This window comes from Falco biarmicus, chromosome Z (genome assembly GCF_023638135.1).
Source record: "Falco biarmicus isolate bFalBia1 chromosome Z, bFalBia1.pri, whole genome shotgun sequence".
Lineage (NCBI taxonomy): Eukaryota > Metazoa > Chordata > Aves > Falconiformes > Falconidae > Falco > Falco biarmicus.
Genome location: NC_079311.1, coordinates 62,497,856 through 62,515,258, shown reverse-complemented (window position 1 = coordinate 62,515,258; position 17,403 = coordinate 62,497,856). Strand labels below are relative to the sequence as shown.

General features: G+C 38.8%; 2 protein-coding genes across 2 annotated transcripts in view; one reads left to right on the top strand and one right to left on the bottom strand.

Annotated features, from left to right (window-relative positions):
• The window catches only part of CENPK (centromere protein K), a 32,533-nt gene extending 30,310 nt beyond the window's left edge, over window positions 1–2,223 (bottom strand). Inside the window, exon 1 of the mRNA XM_056324394.1 lies at window positions 2,089–2,223. Coding sequence (XP_056180369.1) covers window positions 2,089–2,223 — 135 coding nt within the window. The remainder of the gene's footprint in view (window positions 1–2,088) is intronic.
• Window positions 2,222–16,892, top strand: PPWD1 (peptidylprolyl isomerase domain and WD repeat containing 1). Its single transcript, XM_056324382.1, has 11 exons — window positions 2,222–2,378; window positions 3,380–3,482; window positions 4,731–4,831; window positions 5,650–5,770; window positions 8,289–8,736; window positions 9,298–9,488; window positions 9,993–10,182; window positions 11,582–11,763; window positions 14,544–14,625; window positions 15,223–15,405; window positions 16,427–16,892. Exons 1-11 carry the CDS (start codon window positions 2,222–2,224, stop codon window positions 16,568–16,570), a joined length of 1,902 nt encoding a protein of 633 aa, XP_056180357.1. The 3' UTR covers window positions 16,571–16,892.
• The last annotated feature ends 511 nt before the right edge of the window (window positions 16,893–17,403 follow it).

The following is a 17,403-nucleotide window of genomic DNA, read 5'->3' as shown; positions in this document are numbered from 1 at the left end:
AAAATTAAAAGAGCTCAAAATGCAGAAGAGCCATGGAATGGACTCTCCAGCTCAGTACCAGTGAATTGAGGACTTCAGAGCTTTATTTTATCTGGCACTAGAGAATAGATACTTGCTAGAAAATTTAACATGGGAAGTTGAAACACTAGCTAAAGGAACTGAAAGAGGATTCAAACTGATAGAAGAACAAGTACAAGCAAATACCAAAAGTACTTTACAGAAACAGATGGCATTACATTTACTACTAGCTAAAGAACATGGAGTATATGGGTACTTAAATTAGACAATGAACACTGTTGCTTACATATCCCAAATGTTACTGGGGATCGCCAGAAGCAACTTTAATGAGATGCAAAGGCCAGTTGAAGATTATGGCAAACAGCAAAAGGAAGCTAGCTTAACAAGCTGCTTCAAGAATTAGGCAGGTGGTCAGCAACTGGGTAGCTAGCTAATCTCTTACAAACTGTAACTATTGTAACAATTACTGTTGTAGTATTGTTGATAGCATGTAACTGTATAAAATGGAACCTCCCCAGAAAATGAGCAAACATACATGAGGCTTTTAATTTTGAAATGATTCAAAACATCAAGAAAAAAAAAAGGGGGGGAGTTATTCTGTTAAGGGAGGGTTGCTGGCTCAGCGAAAGGCTTGAATTCCTGAATTACTAAACTGATTTAGTGTTTAGCTTAAGTTAAACAAATCTGTGCACGTAGTTCAGGCCAAGCTGATTCTCAAGTCATCAAAACTGATTAACAAGGACTTCTAATCAAGGGAGTCAACCTTAGGAAACAAAGGCCAGATAATAAGAACACCATTATCTAAGTTACCCAGAAAGAAGCCTCCAAGTGAGAAAGTTCTGGCCCCAGGAGGAGACAATTTGATAAGGTGTTGCAACCCACGGAAAATTAGATGAAAGTAGGACAAAGGTAATTGCAGCAGTGGAAGATTGCAGCTCCCCCCAGCCCAGAGAGGGAAAACTCACTTGGCGAGCATGCGCAGTTAGTAAAAAAACCAGCAGTGCTATCTGAGGAAGTAGTTTGTACTAGTTTGCATTAGAGGTGAAAAACTTGTAACCAATCCTGTATGTGAACAAAAATGAATATGTGATACAGTATGAATATGCAAGTACTCTCCCATATATAGTATGTACCCTTGAGTAACTTGGTGGGCACGCTCGGAGGAAACATTCCCCCATGCTCCTAGTGCTGTAATAAAGCATACATGCCTTACACAACTGCAAATCAAGTCTTAGAGGGTTTTTCTCCATGACTGACTTTACGGTACCACTGTTAGTTACCTTGTAAAGTATATACATCAAAATGGCATGTTCAGTTGCAGTTTGCAGTTCTCCCTATTTCTGTATGATAAAATTAGGTTTCTTTTTGATGCCGTACCTGAAAAATGAAGGCTTTTTTTTTTTTTTCCTGCATGTCATTAATATTAATACTTTCTAGTTTCAACATGCTATTCCTTCTAATCTCATTTATAAGTACATAATTAGGTAAAAAATAGAAGAAGGGACAAGCTTGCCTTGCAGGCACTATGCCAGCCAAGCAAATATGCAAGCTTTATGGGAAATGTTTCATGTCAACAAACACAAAAAGACCAATTACTGGAACAAAGTCAGAGATGAGAAAGGAATGTAACGGCGGCCTTGGGAAAACTGGTAGGGGGAAAAGACACACAAAAAAACCCCAACAAACCTGACCAACCAAACCACCAAACCGGCAGTTCACCTTAGGAAGGAGAAAAACAGAAGGATACAAACAAGGTCATAAAAGAGGTTAAGACAGGGAGCTGACTAAACTCTGACATACACCCCATAAGTACACCAGCACAGAAAACCACGAGAGGGGCGGCTACCCCTCACAGGCCGGGGCTGAGCGGCCCCTTCCCCAGGCGGGCGCGGCCGCAGCCACCAGCCCGCGCTTTTCCCAGCAGCCCCGCAGCCCCAACGGCCGCCCGCCCCGCGCGCCCGCTCGCTCGCCGAAACCCGGGAGTCCCCCTCTGGCCGGCGACACTCGGGGCAGGGGGCAGAGCCCAGAGCCCAGCGCCCAGGCCGGCCGCCCCCTCCTCCCGCCCGTTACCATGATGGCTCCCCGTTCCGCTCCGGCCGGCCCGCGCACTCCTCTACGCGCGCTCCACCGCGTCACTTCGGAAGCGCCCGGCGCGGGGTGTGGTGAGGGCGGGGAGTGTTGCGGAGAAGTGACGTGCAGCAGCATGGCGTCGTCCGAGCCGGAGCGTAAGCGAAAGCAGCCTGAGGCGGCAGCCGGCAGCGAGGCGGCGGCGGCGGCAGCAGAGGCAGAGGAGGAGGATGAGGAGGAGCGCTGGGTCGGGCCGCTCCCGGGAGAGGCCGCGCAGGCGAAGAAGAGGCGAGGTAACGGGGGAGCGGAGACGCTGCCCGCCCGTTCTCTGGGGCGCGACCTTCGAGGCGCCCGCGGTGCCGCTCCCGGGCCGAGTCCGGAGCGGTGGGGTCGCCTGGGCCCTCCCCGGGCGGTGGTGGCGGGGCGGGGGCGCGGGGCCCGTTGCCTGAAGCGGTGCCTCGCACGGCTGGTGGCCGGGCGGGAGGGCCCCCGGCGTGCGGCATTGCGGGCTGGGGCGCCGTTGTTCCTGGTTCCCGCGGCTAAGGGGCCCGCTTTGCAGGGCCTGCGGTGCTGGGGCCGTGCTGCTTACAGCTGCGGAGTTAGCGGCCTGCTGGATCGCTGCCCTGAGCTGGAGGAGTAGAAGTCTCTAGGCTGAATTTTGACATATGGAATTGATGTGTTCGGCAACTCGCAGCTTTCTGGGCATCACTGTAACATAAATGTGAGTTTAAAGAAGTTCGGCAGATGCAAACCTGCTGGTCCAGTAACTAATGCCATTGTGCAGGTATTACCAGTTAGGTTGTAAAAATCAGAGACAAAAGCAGAAAATCTGGTTATTTTAGGTGAGCCGGTTAAACAATGAAATAGGTAGGTGCTAGCGTTTAAAATTTAAGCTACGATACTCGCATGGGACCTTCAGTGGCTTAACAATAGGGATAAATTTGGTTTTGAAAGAAAATTAGGTGCAGATGACCTGTTTTCTGGCACTACCTTAAAAATTCGGTGTATTGATTTTTTTTTTCCCCAACGCATTTAAACAGCCAAGGTAACGGTTGCTTTGAAAAGGGTCAGCTGTATGTGTTAAAGCAGAGTTTGAGTGTCTTTAATCTACCAAGAATCAGTAAGTCTTAGTACAAAGCCACAGTGGAAACCCCTTTCGTTACGTTCGCACAAAATCCTAGCGTATTCCTGACTAAAATGGGAGTAAGCTATTCAAGGGTAAGTAAGTGAGAACAGAAGCTAGAGGTAATGATATGGAAAAAAATGTCCTAATTTTTCTTTTTATTCTCTTTAGTTCTGGAATTTGAACATGTTTATCTTGAAAATCTACCTTGTGCTTCCATGTATGAACGCAGTTACATGCACAGAGATGTCATTACACATGTAACATGTACTAAGTAAGTGTCTTCCTTTTTTCTGCTGTCTCTCATTGTCAGAATGTATTTTGTTCATGCTGGTGTTGTCCCATAGCCGGACTCATTAGCCGGTGCACAGTGCCAGTTCATACACTGACTCGAGGTATTTCTATCCCTTTGTTCTAGTTGCCACAAAGCAGGGAGCTAGGTGGTCACCCACAAATGCCTAGCTCTCCAAGTGTCAAAACTTTACACTTTATTTACACAGTTCAGCAAGCAAGGACATCGGCCTTCATTGGTTACAAGTTACATGAAACAAAGTACTGAGTAACATAAGTTATGTGTTCCTGCCTTAAGCAGCTCTCTCACTTCTTGTTTTAATTAGTCTGCATGATCAGTCTCTGTTCTTTTTCAGTCTGGAGCATTTTTTGAGATGGTGGTTGCAATCTCCCCCTGTTGGAATTACTTTCCCCCTAGGTAGTGCTTCTTGTGATAAACTTCTACTCAGCTCATTCATCTTGTGGTGGTACTTTCCCCATTCAAAGAATTTGCTGGTGCTTAACGAAGCGTGTAGCAGGGCATTCGAAAATGCTTGTAACCTGGATTAACCATTAACAACTCATTTGTTGCAATGGTCTTAAAAGTCAAACTACTAACAATACATACAATTTTATTAATCATATGGTATCACTAGGAAGTTTTAATTGTAGAAGTTTAATAATGGCAAATTACTGTGTTCAGAGGTGGTATTTCAAGGTGTTTTTTGAAAATTAAGGAAAGGGCTTGCTGATAATCAAGTTAAATGTTTAAATAGACTAAAAGAGGGTCTTAAAATTCATGTTGCAGTGTGCAGTATATACAGGAGTGAGAGCAACTGACTGCATCTGAACAAAATATGATTCAGCAGAAATGCACAGGTGGAGGACATAGCTTTCCTCTCTTTATGTGTGTGTGTGTATATATATATATATATATATATATATATATATAATAGTCGTAAATAGCAACTACTGTGAAAACAGACCTAAAATAGGAGTAAAATTTACATAGTCAAAAAGGATAGTATTATATATTTATTCAATTTAGGCTGCTGACTTTTCATAGATTAATTATTTGCTATTCCAGGAGTTATACTACCCATTCAGACAGATTGCCATAGTATATTTCTTTACAGTTCATTCTCTACACAGCGTTAATTATAGTGTACTTTACTACCTAGTGTGAATGTGCATAATGTGTGTATCTTATTTTTTTCTTTCTGTTTTTGTTATTTGTTTTTCCTAAATGTAGGACAGATTTTATCATTACAGCCAGCCATGATGGACATGTAAAATTCTGGAAAAAAATAGAAGAAGGGATTGAGTTTGTTAAACACTTCCGGAGTCACCTGGGTGAGAAGTTGCTTTTTCTTCTCTAAAGAACCTCACTTTTTCCTCCTCCTTTGTCTCCGTTGTTTGAAGAGGGAGTACAGATAAAGAGGAGAAGGGTTGTGAGATTCATTTACTGCCGTCAGGGATTAAATCATATCTACCTATCTTCATTCATTCCCATGTCCTGTTGAGTTTTGTTCCCAAACTGCAGGAGGGATAGGGTGAGGATAAAATATGTGGACTCCAGCACAGATCCCCTCATTCCTTGCATTGCCTCGTGCCCCGCCTGTTAGAAAACAATGTTATAGTGGGCTCCTGATCTTAACTGTCAGCTTCTTCTTATATACAGAAGCACCATGTGAGAACAAAGGCTACCAGCCAAATACAAGTATTGTGAAAAACGTATGGAAGGCTCAGTAATTTTGAGTGTTATGTGTGTTAGTAGCAGGACTGTAATAGAGTTCTGCTGCTTTTTTCTCTTTTGAGAGATGCAAGTCGAAGAACACATAATTTTTACCGTATCAGAATGTTTTTCTCAACTTTTTTAAATGAACATTTTAAATGAAAGTAATTGCCGTTACAATCTTTCATTTATATATATGATTAAGTAGTTCATTATCACATACCTGATTCTAACAGCAGTAGGATATAAAGTATTGGTTTGTGTTTGGTTCTTTTTTGGCTTTGTTTTTAAATTAAGGTTGAGTAGTTAAAGTCAAAAAAGGTGGAGAAAAAGCTGAGAAACAGGTTTAAACCACTGTAGGTTTTTTTCCTGTGGAATACTGAAATGAAGGATGTCTTTTTCTCGTGTCTTAATGGTATGTTAACTTTTTAAATAGGTGTTATTGAGAGTATTGCTGTTAGTTCGGAGGGGGCATTATTCTGTTCGGTTGGAGATGACAAAGCAATGAAGGTGTTTGATGTAGTCAACTTCGATATGATTAACATGCTGAAACTTGGGTAAGTTACTTAGTTCTTAAAAATGTTAGTTTGGGATTATAAATGGGGTTATTTTGCTAAAAGGTAAGTCAGTAGTTTGGATTTTTTGAGGGTTTTTTTTCCCTCCAGTCAGATGAAGCTCAGTAAACTGCATTATCTGAAATGCATCCAGTGGCTGGAGACTGCCTGACTGAATAGAAAAACTTATGACTGCATGCAACAGTACATGAGTGGAGTAGGTCTGTGCCTTTCCTCAGTGTCAAATATTATGCATAAAGAGGTGGTATTTCTCAAAATACTTAGCTAGCTGTAATTTTGTTGTTGTTTGGCATTGAATTTAAAAATCATAGCTGACTATTAGTTCCAGTAGAGAAGGGGTTTGGCCTGTGTGTGTTCTTATTTGTTGTCGTAGGGATAGAAATTTCTTCCTGTTAGAAAGAAAGTTGTTGTTTTCCTTAGTCTTGCTGTTGTAGGATTTCTGTAGTTATAAAGTATATAGCTAAAAAATCTCAGAGAAACAGGAGCAGATATTATTGGAATTATAACAATACTGGAGGAAAACAAGGCCTACACTGTTAAGGGAGTGGTTTTGGAGGGTTGGAGGATCATTAAGTGCTGTACCAAGACTGGCAGAAGTACTGATATTTCCATAAGCCTTTTAAAATTGGAAAAATTATTCCTCCATAGTCTACTATTTGTTAGTTAATTGTGAAACTGAATAGAAATATAAACTCAGGGGCGAAAAAAAAAAAGCTTTTGAGGATGCTTAGATAAAAGCTTATTTTACCTGCTTTGCTGTTTATAGTTTTAAGTATCATCGCCAAGGTAATGTACACAGCCTATAGGAATTGATTACCTCTTGGCTGTCTGCTGTGGAAAAATTCCAGTTAGCCTTCATCTTTTGTTTTTGCTGGTTGTTTCTGCTTAGCAGCCCTTTATTGCGGCTAGAAATCTAGTAAAATTCTAGGATGAAATAAAATGTTTAATATAAAGAAAAACTTGATTTACTGTTACAATAGAAGGTGCTTTTTTTCTGTTTGAGAATTCAGGGAAAACTGAAGTAGAGTTTGTATCAGTTTTGCATCAGGGATAACCTGAGAATGCTTCCTATAACATTTTTCTATAGTATATTCCCTTTATTTTTAATACATTTTTTCAACCTGAGTAATAAATACTCTCCCCTCCTCTTGTATTTTTTCAGAGATAGCTGGGTTTTACATGAAGTGAACTCTTTCATGAACAACGGTGTATAGCTGTAATATAAGCACTGTCCTGAGTAGCCTTTTAAAACTTCATGTTTATTGCTCTGTCTTCCACATTACTCTTTATTGAGCAGATAGTTTCTGTTGACCTGTCTGAGAAGTTTTTCAGGGCTGTTTGCTCAGATGTTTGATGGTTAATGTAGAATTCTAAGTTCTGTATGGTCTTTTCAGCTTGCGTCATCTTGCCTTGCCTTGCCTGCCTTGATAGGTATATACTGGTGTGTTCCAGGGTTGATCAACTTTGTGTCAGATTTTTCAGATCCTTTCAGTTTTAACTAATATATACAGTGTAGCTATCTGCAGATCCCCATGTTTTATGCTTCCGTTAATGATCTGGAGAAGGGCAGCTGTTTCTGCAATAACTCTGGATAATGTTGCATAGATCAATGGGACATGAATCATTTATTTACTGATGTATTTATTTGGTCCTATTCTTTCTAGAGAATCTGAGACAAAGTTCTGGTCATGTTTCTTTTTCTGATAATCTTTACCACACAGGCATTGAAAATCCAAGTTAGTTTCTGCCATTTGTCAGTCCTTCAGTATCTGTTAGTTAATTTGTGAAAGTTACTAAATATGAGTTTCCTATGGAGACTATAATGTCTTTGTTGTCTGTCATTTAGTTTGCATTCTGGTTCTCAAAATTTTTGCTTTTTAAAAAACAGACATAACTAATGTTATTGACCGTATCTCTGGCATGTTTTTATTGTAGAGTATGTTTTTGCTAGTAGCAAATTAATTCATAAATTCATTCAGGACACTTAATGAATATAGGGTGATTGTCTTAATTTTACTTTACATCGCTTTTTGGTTTTGTGGGATTTTTTGCAAGATCTACTTGAACTTTTCTGTAAGTGTATGGCAAAGGTGCAGTTGTCTTCATTTCCACTCAAGCATTAATCACTTAACAGATGGAAGGGAAATATTACTGAGTCATAGAAGTTGAGTAGTAATTATTAATGACACTTGTGCTATTTAGCTAGATTTCCATCCTTATTCTTCTTTTATCCCCACCTTCTGCCTTTGCTTTCTATCACAGCCTCTTTATGAAACAGAAACAGAAGCAACAGAAACAGGCTGAGCCATCCACTGAATTGTGTTGCTTGGAAAAGCTTGGTTATAACACTGTTGAATTTTAGTGAGACAAATATTAGCAGGACTAGTAAATAAAGTTCAACATTTACTTCTGATAAATTAATTTCAAGTTTATAGCATAACCCGATTCTTATCTAACTAACATTATTTTTTTTGGTATGTCCTTCCACTTCTTGTTGCAGCTACTACCCTGGCCAGTGTGAATGGGTATATTGCCCTGGAGATGCCATATCTTCTGTTGCAACGTCTGAGAAGAGCACAGGAAAAATATTCATATATGATGGACGAGGAAATAACCAGCCACTTCATGTTTTTGATAAACTCCATACATCCTCTCTTACTCAGATACGGTTGAACCCTGTCTACAAAGTAGTGGTGTCTTCTGACAAATCTGGGATGATTGAGTACTGGACTGGCACTCCTCATGAATATGAATTTCCCAAGAATGTGAACTGGGAGTATAAAACAGATACTGATCTATATGAGTTTGCAAAATGCAAGGCTTACCCATCCAGTATAAGTTTTTCACCTGATGGCAAGAAAATGGCCACTCTTGGGTCTGACAGAAAAGTTAGAATTTTTCGGTTTTTGACAGGGAAGCTCATGAGAGTCTTTGATGAATCTCTGAGTGTAAGTTTTGAGCCTTTTTCTCTACTTACTTGACATTCACCTAAGTTACCATCTGTTTCTAAAGCTGAGCTTCCTTGCTGTATTTTTCTCACAGGAAAGGTTTTTTGTGTTCTTCCTTGCCTCTTGTATTGCTTTGCCCCAAAATTAATTCTTACTGATTTATGTTAGTTATGTAGTGAAACAGAGTTGTTGATTTTTATCTGTGTTTTAAGATTGCTAGATTCCTTTTTCTTACAAAGCAATTATGGAAAATGCCCATTTCAAATAATATAATAATGAATTAGATTTGTCATCTTCTAAGAAATTCTTTAAACAGCTTCATGCTTTTTTTTTTTTTTTTTTTTTCCCTCCTTCTTCTTAGGCCTAGTACTACAGCATACCTGTTGGGTCATTAAAATAAAGAGAGTATTGCTTGTATTTATTTTTAATTCTTCAGTTATGTTTGAGTGGAGTAGTCTCCCTTGAATTCTGTATTTACTAAGCATGTGGATCAGTCTTTTGCTGGATCAAAAGTTTAAAATATGGTTTAATAGTGACTTTTTTTTCTCTTTTTTTCTGTAGATGTTTACTGAACTTCAGCAGATGAGACAGCAGCTACCAGACATGGAGTTTGGCCGACGTATGGCAGTTGAGCGTGAGCTGGAGAAAGTGGATGCAGTACGATTAATTAATATAATTTTTGATGAAACCGGACACTTTGTTCTCTATGGAACAATGTTGGGCATTAAGGTTATAAATGTAGAGACTAACAGGTAAGTTCCAATGACACACATTGAGATAAGTGTGTTTGTTTCGAAGTCTATATTCAGTCAGATTTACAGTATATTTAAAACTTGGTATAAGTGTGGGGAGCTCTAATCTTTTTGTTGTTGTTATTTGGGAGCCTTACATTAGAGTATACATAAGATACTCCCATGCTTCATAATTAGTTGTTGCAGTTTTAACCATTAGTAAAATGAGGAGAAAACACAGCAAGCTTATTTATATTAAAAATGTGTAATCATTTAATCTCTAGCTAAATGGATGTGATAACGTGAAGTACATGTGGGTCATGCAGTTGGGATTTTATTGCATAAGGAAGTTGACTAGTAAATTATGTAGCAAGTTTGAATAGAGAAGCATCATAAAACCAGTTAGTAATTGTTTATTTTGAGAGGGTTTTGGAATTTTGCTTTGAGTCCTGTAGTCAGAAAGCAGAGATTCTCTCATTGTGAGCAGCTAACAGTAGTTACACCTTTTTACATCTTGTACTTCAGGTGTATTCGTATCTTGGGAAAACAAGAGAACATCAGAATGATGCAGCTAGCTTTGTTCCAAGGAGTAGCAAAGAAACATCGTGCTGCAATCACTATAGAGATGAAGGCATCTGAAAATCCTGTTCTCCAGAATATCCAGGCAGATCCTACAGTAATCTGCACCGCTTTCAAAAAAAATAGGTTTTACATGGTGTGTGTGTTTTCTGTTTAAGTAACTCTATTCTTGTACTGATATTTTCTCTGCGTTATTTTTTCTTTTTCTCTTTGCATCTTTCTGGTGCTTTTTGTCTTGAGTATTTGTGAACGCTGCTTTTCCAGAGGAGTCCCTTTATATTGCAAGTATATTTTAGAATTTTTAGCTTGAACTAGTTATAAATTGACTAGAATCAGCTTTACTTTTTTCATTATTGCTCAAGCAGTTTAAATAAACGATGGTTTTGACTAAATTACAGTTTTCCAAGAAGGTTATATGCTTTTGTTCTAGCTGAAAAGAAGCCTTAATAACATGTAAAAAACTGAACCAGATCTTATACTGACAAAGAAACAATAATTAACTATGTATAAAATAGGTAATAAAAATAATTAAATTCAGAGCAGCATCAGGACTTAGTAGCACCAAAGACACTGTGGGCAGCTAAGACAGACAGGAGTTATCTTCCTGATCACGATTTAGATTTTAGGTGAGATGCAGTAATAATAATAATAATAATAATAAGCCAAACAGGCAAGCAATTCCAGAGTAGTTAGCAGTTGATCTGGGATGTGATCACCATAGATGTTAGAGATCAGTCTGTCTGTTACTTGTGCTGGAATTTGGTCATATTTTCCATTGGAGCAAGATAGTATAGTTTCTAAAGCTTTGTGTGGTTAATCTGTCATATATAATGGAATATATGACTCTGAAGGATTTGACAGTTGAGAAGGAAAAGTTAGACAAAATCTGGAAACATTACTCACTGTTTGAGAAAACATGATTGTATGCATGCAGAAAGACTTAGTAATGCTCATTTGATATGTAAATGTATTGCTTAACTAAGTGGATGCTCGGGTGCTCATAGGCTTATTAGATGTTTTCCTACAAGTACTATAAAATTAAATTTCTGGGATTTCTCCTGTTTTGAGGAGAATCCTCCTAAATTTGCTGGTTTTGTGTAGTTTTGTATTTATGCAGTATTGGAACAAGAGGTTTGTTTGACTTTGTAGTGAAACTGCAAGTTTTGTGATGAAATCTGCCGGTTTTGTCTGAATGTAACAGAAGAACTTGATATTCTTCACTTTTTTTGGAGAAGAAGATGCTGAACTACTGTGGGCTTTCTGTTGAAAAGAGGAAGAAGTTTAAACGTAACAGATTATAAAAAGTTACTTGGATTTGCATGTAGTCATACTGGAATTTGCGACTGTGGAAATGGTCTAACATGTAACACTGAGATGCAAAGGTAGACTGAAGTATCTGCTTACATTTCAAATCTAGTTGAGTGTTTAGCAGGTTGTGTAATCACATTGATGTCTTGTGTGCAGAGCAGTGTGTAAGATAAGAGGGAAAAAAAGAGAAAGCCGAACAGTTAACCTTCTGTTCTTTTGTTCTTCAGTTTACTAAACGTGAACCAGAAGACACAAAGAGTGCAGACTCTGACAGAGATGTATTTAATGAGAAACCTTCTAAAGAAGAGGTCATGGCAGCCACTCAGGCAGAAGGTCCCAAAAGAGTTTCGGACAGTGCCATCATCCACACAAGCATGGGAGATATTCATATCAAGCTTTTTCCTGTTGAGTATGTATTTGGTAGTTTTTCTGTTATTTTGTTTTTCCATTATTTTGGTTCCTTCCTTCCATGCCTTTTGGTGGCAGTATCAAAGACCTACTTTTCAAGCTAGGAATAATTATTTTCTTCCCCTTTTTCTACTGTCCTTGTTTCCTGACAGTTTCTTAATACATGAAGCTAGGAATTTGACTCTGGACAATAAAAGGGTAAAAATAGGTCTAAATAACAGTGGGGGACACAGGGCTGGATTTTTAAATGTTTTTTGCTTTTATTTAAATAAAAAGTTTATTTTTTAATTTTTAATTAAATTAATTTTATTTTTATTTATTTTTTAATTAAATCAAATTTTTAAATAATTTTTAAATTAAAATTAAAAAATATAATTTTTTAATAAATCAGGAGTTTATTCCTTTCTTAACTTGTTCTTTCTCTAAACTGCAGATGTGGCTAGGTCATGATGCTCTTCTGTGAGCTACGTATTTTTGTAAGCCAGTGCTGTTTGATTCCATCCTGAGAAAGAATGATGATGTTGGCAGCAGCAGTAGATTTGGCAGTAGGTCTGTGTAAGCCAGAGGAATAGTAGTTTGCAACTTCCAAATGTGGCCATTTTACTACATTTTATGTTACTCCAGCTCCTTTAAGAGCAACACAAAATTTATACCAGCATGTCACATTAGTGATGCACGTAACTGAATGAGTTTTATGCATGACAATTGCTGAAGTTACTATGTCAGCATCAGTTCCTTGTCATGCTAATATATGCAAATATTTCATTGTGATAAAGTAAATTTATATATTGCATTGCTATACATGGAAACTTAAACCATGCTTCTCCAAAAACAACTTAATGTTTTGTCATAAGCACAAACTCAATTCTACCCTGTTGGGCTGATGGTCTTTTACTGCTGTCTTCACCAATGTCTCCTTGCATCAGGCCCTAGTTCCTGGAATTCATAATTGCAGTGTATAGATTGCTGTAACAGTACAGCCTTTGCCAGTGAAAGCTACGTTATTTCTTGAATTATTATTATATGTTTTAAAAATCATCATGCTAGTGTGTCACTATATTTGCATGCATAATATTGCTTCACTGCAATGAACTGAGTGCTTCACTGCAATGGTTTGTGTGCAGTGTTGAATTAAATACAGTATTACAAGGCTTGATTATTGTTAGGTCTGTCCTTTCTTGTTCTAGTATTTCTTCCCAGCTGAGCTTTGGATTTAAAATACCTTCAAGATGAATGTGATTAAAAAATTGAAACAAGAGCATTTAGATGTGGCTTTCTATGCCCTCCAAATCTTTGGCCATGTGCTCATGGAATAAAGTTGTGAATGACAATGTACTGCTCAGCAGGAACTGGCACTATAATCTTGTTTCATTAGTTACGCCATTGGTGCTGTGTTTCACGAGCTACTTGGCAGTACCACAAAGCTCAAGTTTAGTGTTCTTTTGTCACAGCTAAAGTAACTACAGCTATGGATTCAACTTGGCTATTTTGTCATCTGCTAGGAGAATGCGCATGACTGCATAAACCTGTCAGTGTAGATCTACCCTGGGTGCTAATCCATTTTATAAAACTAGTGGAAGAGCTGTTGCAAAGAATTTCCACTCTGGTAGCAAATCTCTCAGAAGTAAAAAATCAAGCCACAAAGATGAAGGGGTTGTTTGTTTGTTTGTTTGTTTGTTTTCCCTTTTTCTTCCATCAACAGTAATATTCCACTTCTTTACCCTGCCTCCAAACAGTGTTTGTGAGTAGCTTCAGAGGAGGTTAGCCAACTCAGCTGACTGCAAGTTCTGGAATATTAAAACATTGAATTTTTAGATTTTACTTCTTGTATGCAACACTGGACATCTTACATATGTAGTTTAATGTAATTATAGAGGTAAAAGAGTGAACAACTTTCTGCTTAGGGACCATAGGCTCCTTAATTGTTTTCTAAATAAATTATGTAAGTAGTAAGCTGGGGGAGGAATATCTCATCAGTGGTGCCTTGAACTAGGCTTTGAGGAAATGGATTTGGTTGCTGACTGTCCTGGCTTAACCCTGGCTGCCAACTAAGCCAGACACAGCCGCTCACGTACTCCCCTGCAGTGGGATGGGGGAGAGAATCGGAAGGGTAAAAGTGAGAAAACTGGTGGGTTGAGATAAAGACAGTTTAATGGGTGAAGCAAAAGCCACATGTGCAAGCAAAGCAAAACAAGGAATTCATTCACCACTTCCCACGGGCAGGCAGGGGTTCAGCCACCTGCAGGACAGCAGGGCTGCATCACACATAACGGTTACTTGGGGAGACAAACAGCATCACTCACTCCAAACGTCCCCCCCTTCCTTCTTCTTCCCCCAGCTTTCTATGCTGAGCATGACATCATATGGTATGGCACAGCCCTGTGGTCAGTTGGGGTCAGCTGCCCTGCTGTGTCCCCTCCCAGCTTCTTGTGCACCCCCAGCCTGCTCGCTGGTGGGGTGGGAAAAGCAGAAAAGGCTTTGGCTCTGTGTCAGCACTGATCAGCAGTAACAAAAACATCCCTGTATTACCAACACTGCTGCTGCCTTCCTGGGTAATCACGCAACTTTGTTCTCCTCTCAGGTTTTTTTTGTTCCTAGCTCTGGGTTTGAGGAGGTGGGGATTTGGTTTTTTTCCCTTGTTTGATGAAAGCCCTTTCTATACCGTGTGCTGAAACACTGCTCAGTACAACAGGAACTTGGTCTCAGCTGAAATCTTTATGGCCTTACCATCATACAGTTAAATATTTATTGTAGCCTGTATTTTCTGTTACATGATTTTAGGTGTCCCAAAACAGTGGAAAACTTCTGTGTGCACAGCAGAAATGGTTATTACAACGGACACATATTTCACCGTATCATCAAGGTAACTTGTACAAAACTAATTTTTTTATTGGTTTAGATACTGTACCTTTGTGGTCAGTCCTCTCTGTTAACTCTTTCATTTCCCTTTCACACAAACTATTTCTGGAATGGCTTCAGAGTTCCTTACAAAGTCTCAACAACTCTGAGGTTCTGAACAGCTTTATGACTTACTGGTGTTATAGTTGTTCTGCAGCTGACAAAGTGGAGAAAATCTGAAGACCGAGAGAAAGATCAATTCAGCAATCCTGCTTGAATTAAGATTTTGTTTCGTGTCAGAAGGCAGTTCTTGCAAGGCTTATTTCTGTTATACCAGAGTCAAAGTGATACAGCTTAGGTGTTTGCAGAAAGTACAGCTAGTCAGGTTTCTGTCCTTCACTAGCACTTCACTAGCAGGAACAACAAGTATACTTGCTTCTTCACAAGTACTCCATTATCACTTAAAGAAGCTCTGAATGCTTTGTCCTTTATCCACAGCATTTTAATGCTTCAGATTTTTTGGTGAGGTTTGAAGCAAGCTTGAAAAAAATGTTACCTCACATAAACCCCTTTTGTTTATTTATTCTGTGTGACGACGTCATAACATCTAATTTCTGTGCAGGGTTTCATGATTCAGACTGGTGATCCAACTGGTACAGGAATGGGAGGTGAAAGTATTTGGGGAGGAGAATTTGAAGATGAGTTTCATTCAACTTTACGACATGACAGACCATACACACTCAGCATGGCTAATGCAGGACCAAATACCAATGGATCTCAGTTTTTTATAACAGTAGTGCCAACTGTAAGTAGTATTAAAAGCTCAATTTAAGGTCTGACATGCTAACTAGACAGTAAAAGTATTTTTTTTTCTGATGGAAAAAGGAACACACTAGTACTATCTAAATAATCCTTTCTTTTTTATTTCACAAATAAATGCTGTGCACAATGTGTACTGTGTAGGCTTCACCATCTAAGAAACAGAAAAGTATTTTTGTCAGTTGTGACCAGGAGGCCTTTTGCCTTTAATTGGAGTAAGGGCAGTATCAGATTCTTAGTACATCAGGCATGTTTGCAGCTGTGTATTACTAGAGTATGTTATATTAATATACTGGTTTAATATGGTGCTAGGATGACTACTTTAATATCACCTAGCTGCAGCTATACAAAGAAGGCAGTATTCAGGTTTGAAAACTTCCTTTGATCTGTATACAGTTTCACAGCTAAAAAAAATTTTGGTATGTGAATCTAACAGATATAAACCAAATCCTTAAAGGTGCCACTTACAAAACCTGCATTCTTCTAGCACTTATTTCAAAGTCATGTATCTTTAAAAAAAAAAACAAAACACACCACCCATTTACCTTAATTTTGAGGCTTAGTAAGTTACATCAGTGCCTATATGCAGATTGCGAAGTGGGCATACTGTATGAATGTGACTTTGAATTAAGTAGTATTCTGGACTGGCACTTACTGTTTAGTTGTGAAAGTACCATGAAATAGACTGAAACAGCATTTCTGTGAACTGAGAATACACTTTAAAATAAACTGTGAAGTGCTACTGCATTGCTAGAACTTGGCCTCTGTAGTACCTGAAGAAAACAATTGAAAAGCTGAGTTTACTTGTATATGAGTGTGTATTACCTGTAGCCTAATATTTACTTTCATGCTAATATTGACACGGAGTTAAGTTTCATAGCCTGAAGATATAAAATGTATCCATGTACACCTGTTATGGGTCAGTCTCTTTCTGGTGTGGTACCTAACCTGCATGCTGCTTTCTATTTTAATATGCTTTTTCTTTCTTCTCCTGTGCCCTCATACAGCCGTGGCTAGACAACAAGCACAGTGTGTTTGGACGGGTGACTAAAGGAATGGAAGTTGTTCAGAGAATCTCAAATGTAAAAGTCAATCCCAAAACTGACAAGCCCTATGAGGATATCAGCATCATTAACATCACAGTGAAATAAGTTAGGAGCTGAAGGTTCCAGCTTAAGCAGAAACAACTTGGCACAGTGGGACCCAAAAAGGGACCTAGAAGGAACAAAAACATTCTGGGTAACTCCTAGATATAAGAAGTGCCAGGACAGAGCAATCACCAGTTCTACTATTTTTAATATACCTAAAGTGCCCTAAGTCTGTATTTCTGGTAACTTCATATTTTAAAGTAAAAACATACGCATGTTTCTTACAAAGTCTACTGTTTTTCTTGCATCTCTTCTATGCAAAACTGAATATTTAAAAAAGTACACAATGTCTCAGGATAATGTTTATAAAACAGTTTGTAAATTTTTCATGCTTATTTGCATCTTTTATATCTAATTAATCCCTTTCAAAGTATTGAAATATTTGACAGAGGAAAAGGTCAGAAATCCTAAACTGAGTGAACTCTTCAATCACATGTACATGCATGAAAAAATGGATTGCCATGATACTGTTTGTTCTGACAAAGTGTGTAATCAACCTCTGTCCTTTAAAAATGGTTGTGTTTTGTGTCTTCTGTGTCTAAAAGCAATGGTTAACTCTTGGAATGCCAGCATACAAAGTCCTGTGCAACTTCTTTGGCACTGCCAATTTTTTTTTTTCCTTTCAGGGTTTGCTTTCTCATTATTTAGCTTAGGAAGTCTGTTTCTGCCTTCATTTTTACCTGAAGTCCTCGGTAATACGGCAATCACCTCAACTAAGCTCACAGCAGGTGATTCTGGTGCTGTCCTCAATGAAAGCTCATACAACATCTGAAGCTGTTGTGAATCTGGGGCTAGAGATGGTCCTGTTACTATGTTGGATAGTTTACATTTACTCT

What these genes read in the sequence shown, in the direction of transcription:
- PPWD1 (XM_056324382.1), top strand. Translation starts at nt 2,222, where the DNA reads ATGGCGTCGTCCGAGCCGGAGCGTAAGCGAAAGCAGCCTGAGGCGGCA. An exon ending in ATTAACATGCTGAAACTTGG is followed by an intron (nt 5,771 to 8,288) that starts GTAAGTTACTTA and finishes TTCTTGTTGCAG; the next exon opens with CTACTACCCTGGCCAGTGTG. An exon ending in TCTTTGATGAATCTCTGAGT is followed by an intron (nt 8,737 to 9,297) that starts GTAAGTTTTGAG and finishes TTTTTTCTGTAG; the next exon opens with ATGTTTACTGAACTTCAGCA.